The sequence below is a fragment of the Hydra vulgaris genome, chromosome 01 (assembly GCF_038396675.1).
Source record: "Hydra vulgaris chromosome 01, alternate assembly HydraT2T_AEP".
Taxonomy (NCBI): domain Eukaryota; kingdom Metazoa; phylum Cnidaria; class Hydrozoa; order Anthoathecata; family Hydridae; genus Hydra; species Hydra vulgaris.
Window position 1 is genome coordinate 46367274 of NC_088920.1, and position 5227 is coordinate 46372500.

A 5227-nucleotide genomic window follows, 5' to 3' on the forward strand; every position below is an offset into this window, starting at 1 on the left:
AAATATATATCTATGAAAAATAATTCATATCTATAAAATTTTATTTCATATCTATAAAAATTTAATTCATATCTATAAAAATTTAATTCATATCTATAAAAATTTAATAACAATATAAGCAAATTTTACGATCATGTAAACAAACTTCAGTTAGAATTAATAAAAAATATTTTGGATAAAATTCATTTAACATAATTCTTAGCTGTATTTTATGTTTTATGCATTAAATAAATAAATTATCAAGTACTACAAGAAATGTCATTAAACAATTTAACATAATAAATGTTTTAAAAACTAATTCGAGAACTCTTATTTGTTACTTAGAGTCCGAATTCTCCCGGCAAATTATAAATCAATAAAAACTAATCTATTACTTTATCAAGAATGTCGGTATATAAGGTTCAGTATAAATTTTTGGTGGGTAAGGAGAGGGGGAGGGAGGACAAAGAAATGTTGAAATATTTTTGCATTTTGTACAGTATTTGGGTTTCCTTAAAAAAAAAAAAGGTCCTCAATTTTTGTAATATTTTTAGGACTTTCAGATTCTGGTAGGGAGATAGGGGGAATCCATACCTCATCCCTCCCCCTGGATTCGTCACTGATACAGTATATATACTCAATAATAATGAGTATATATAAACGTCGTATTGAGTCAATATACGACATAATTTATCAGCTCCCCATCATATTTTTAACAGTTTGAAGCATTTGCCTAAATGAAAATGATTTCTCGCCTGATTTTATAAGTGGTAGCTCTCCCATCAATTTATTATCTTTCATTTTTGATAAGTTGTTATTGAGTTCATTATGCCCAGAATTTGTCAGTAGTTTAGAAGAAGTGTTGGGTGAGAATAGTTGTAGGTTATATGATGAGTCATAGCTGCTGTTAGTTGATGATTCAAAGTTGTCATAAGTTTGATCACTGTTTTTGTCATCTTTAACTGATATAACAACATAGTTTTCAAATATATTGCTAGCTATTGAATCAACACTCTTCTCAATACTAAGTTCAAAACTTTTTAATTCACCGTTTTCATCCTCAACAAGTACTCTACCAGGAGTTATCTCTAACGAGTTTTCCAACTCTGAGTTACGATGTGGTATATCATTATAATCTACTACAAAAAAATCATCATCTATATTGTTTTTGTTTTGATAAGATTTTGTTAATAACTGATTAGATGATGTTTTATCGAGGTTAATGATGTATTGTTGAGCTTTTTGTTTATCATATTGCAAAACATTTGTTTCCTTAAAAGATACATCATTTTTTATCTTGATTGTTTTGGAAGGCAATAAAGGCACACTCAATTTGCTTTTCTTAACATCAATAAAACTTTTGCCATTAGAAATTGCGTCTGATTTTGATGACCAGATAACCTGATTTTGGGTGTTGTGCCCACTTAATGTGCCCAAAAAATTGCAATAGAGCATTTTCAATTTTTGAGAATTTTCAACTAAAATAAAATTGTCATCGTCCACATTTTTGTCAGCATTATTTAAAAACTCATTAGCCAACTCACATTCATCAGTTTCAACTATTTTGTCTTCTATTGTTATTGATATACATGATAAATCTTTTATGGGTTCAAAACTTTCATGAAGAACAGGTTCAATTGAAAAACTTTTTTTCTTTAAACTAAATGGTCTTTTGTCTTTTTTATTTTTTGTGGATGTGTTTAAAATATAAGGTTTCAAAATATAGGCAGAAGACTGATTTGAATTGAGTGATAAACTCTAAAATTAAAAATTAAACAATATAAAATTATTTTATTAAATTCAACTTTATAATGATAATAAATGTTTCTTTTATTTATTTATTTATTTATTTATTTATATATATACCCTGTAGTACCAATTGAAGTGCGAAGTTTGTTTAAACTTGTCATGTTAACAGGCATGTGCTTTTTATATAGTTCCCGCATTTATTTGTATTGTTTGAATAGATTCCTGGAATTTATTAATTTATTTGTGTGTTTATTTGTAGATTTTTTCATAATGGATAGTATGGGAGGAAAAGGGTGTGCAGTTATAGCATTATTAGACGGGAAGAGAAAACCGTATCAGATTTTCAAAAAATATTTCACCATAGAGGCCAAATTTAATCGACAAGATGATCGCGTCTACGCGAAAGTCGTGCAGAATTACCTCACCATGTTGGATATGTCACCAGACACCACCATCCTGAACAAGTTATGGTTTGGGCGGGGGTTAGTGCAATGGGCAAAACCCCATTGCATTTTTGTGAGTTGGGAGTAAAAACAAAAGAAAAAATTATCAGGAGGACATTTTAGAGGTGGTAAAACCTTTAAATGACTCGTTGTTCAATGGGGAACAATGGTCATTCCAACAAGACAGTGCCCCTTCGCACAAAGCGAAGACAACACAGAGGTGGTTGACAGCCAATGTACCCGATTTTATCTCTACGGATGCCTGGCCGTCAGCATCACCAGATCTTAATCCATTGGATTATGCAATCTGGTCTAAACTGGAGGCAAAGGTGTGCTGCAAACTTCACACTTCCGTTGATGCCCTCAAGCGATCACTTCTCAGAGAATGGGATGCTTTATCCATGGATACCGTGCGTAAATCAATCGAGGAATGGCGTCCAAGACTGGAGACGTGCATACGGGCAAAAGGGGGTTATTTCGAGGACTCTCTTTATTAATGTGTACTTTAGCATTTTAACTAAAACATAACATGCATATAATATGTATATATTACATTTGTTCTTGCATTAAAAACATGTTCTCTTAAATTTTATTACTGAATTAAAATTTCGCACTTCAATTGGTACTACTAGGTATATATATATATATATATATATATATATATATATATATATATATATATATATATATATATATATATATATATATATATATATATATATATAAGTATAAGTATAAGTATAAGTATATGTATATGTATATGTATATGTATATATATATATATAAATAATCTTTTTTTTTAACATAATAAAATATGTCGTAATACTTATAATACAAACATAATAATCATAAGTATTCCAGAAAACACTAATGTTTATCCCAATGGAACCAGTATATTCCTGCAATAAAAAGGTCTGGAGAAAAAAATCCTCTTGAAGATTACTTATTACTCAACAGATATTTTTAAGTGTATTTCTTTATAATTTTTCTCTGTACTGTAACTGTCTTAAGTTACTTCTTCAACATATTAGTAGTTTGTTTTATGCTATGCGTTAAGTGCTTAAATGTCACAACATAGTCAACCATTATTTACATTAATTTAGCATTTTTATCTCCAATATTTATTATTTTTATATTTATATTGATTTTTTATGATTTTATTTTTATTCTTTAACAGTACTTATAACTTTAGATTATAATAATTACATTTAATATTTATATTTGATAACTATTTTTATTATTACTCCTACTATTATTATTATTATTATTATTATTATTATTATTATTATTATTATTATTATTATTATTATTATTATTATTATTATTATTATTATTATTATTATTATTATTATTATTATTATTATTATTATTATTATTATTATTTTTATTATTATTATTATTATTATTATTATTATTATTATTATTATTATTATTATTATTATTATTATTATTATTATTATTATTATTATTATTATTATTATTATTAGTATGTTATTAATATTATTACTAATATTACTGTTATTAACTTTTGTTTTATTTTATTTTATTTATTCTTATTTAACTTTTTTTTGTTTTTTTTTTCTGTTATATTTTTTATTGTTATAATTTTGTTGTTTATAGTTAAAATTAAAAAACCAGCCTCCTCCTTGGGCTTGCGGAGGTGAATAGCATTAAATTAAAAAAATTTTATTGCATTAACATTATGGTTTTAAACAATTTTTAAATTACCCATGTTGTCCTTCAAAACATAAGCAACTGAACAAAAAATTCTATTTTTTTAACTACATTTACTGAATAGAGCATATTTTATTTTTTTATCAAAAAAACAACCTTTTAAACTAAATCAAATAGTTAATATTACAAATAAAGAAAAGATTTGTATATAATAAAAGAATAAACATAAATATATATAAATACAAGAATAAATGTGTTGTTTCGTAAGTATTGGTATTTCAATGTAAAAATATTGTCTTCCAAATATTAAAAAATAAGGGTTAATTTTTGCTGTTGGTGTTGTATTATAAGGAATGATATTAAATTGAGATCAGGGTTTTGTGCTGTTTTTGTAAAAAACCAACAATATCAAAGACTTCTTTTTAAATTTTTTTCCTTTATAATGACAGGAAACAAGTTGAATTATCAAAGATTATAAGAAAGAAATCAAATTTTTAAAAACTGTTACATAATTCTTGATTAATGTTGATCAAATATTATTCATTAAAATTAAAGTCAATTGTATGTTGAATAATAAAATGGTTTAATAAAAGCAGTTCTTCAAAAACAGGACATAAAGGCAAAAGACCATGCAAAAAATATTGTTCCTTTTTGACAACGGAAATAATACTAAACAAAAATTGAATTTTTTAATGTCTGAAAACAATTGCAGGCAATTTCAACTTTCAAGAATTTTGAGCTTCAGAGCAGCAAAAAAATCTTTTATTTCTCCAAAGAATCAAAAAGCAAAAAAAATTTGCAAAAAACTAGAAAAGCTTTTGCAAATGCTCAACACTGGATAATGATAGGAAAAGAGTTGTGGGGGTTGAGGTTGAGTTGTGGGGAGCAATGAATCATAACACAACTTGAAAGATCATGATTTGAAGGAACGTAGACCTTTAAATTGTTATTATTAAGGTAAATGTTTGTATCCTATATACACAACTGGGTTGTTTTTCTTATTTTAGTGGAGTTGGACCTAGTGGACCATTGAATAAATGGCATTATGACATTTTGCTTATTGTGATATTCTTAAGGAAAAGATGGTTCCTCCTGCTTATAATAAAATGCCTCTCCTATAGACATTTCAATTAGACAACAATCTGAAATACGCATCTAAACTCATTAAATAATGGCTTGAAATGAAACAAATTGAAGAAATGAAGCAACGAGCCCAATCACCTAATCTCACTTTGATTAAAAATTTATGACATCATGTTGAACTATTTTTAAACAGTAAGAACACTGCAAAAATGTTGATGAGCTATAAAAAGTTACTAAAGCTGCATGGAGTAAGGTTACACAAGAAAAAATTGATAAACTCATTTAGTCAAAAAAATGTT

General features: G+C 26.3%; 1 protein-coding gene across 1 annotated transcript in view; it reads right to left on the reverse strand.

Moving 5' to 3' along the window:
• Window positions 1-672: 672 nt before the first annotated feature.
• Window positions 673-5227, reverse strand: part of LOC136074459 (uncharacterized) — a 16650-nt gene continuing 12095 nt past the window's right edge. The window contains exon 7 of the mRNA XM_065786778.1: window positions 673-1737. Within this exon, the coding sequence (XP_065642850.1) occupies window positions 673-1737 (1065 nt within the window). The remainder of the gene's footprint in view (window positions 1738-5227) is intronic.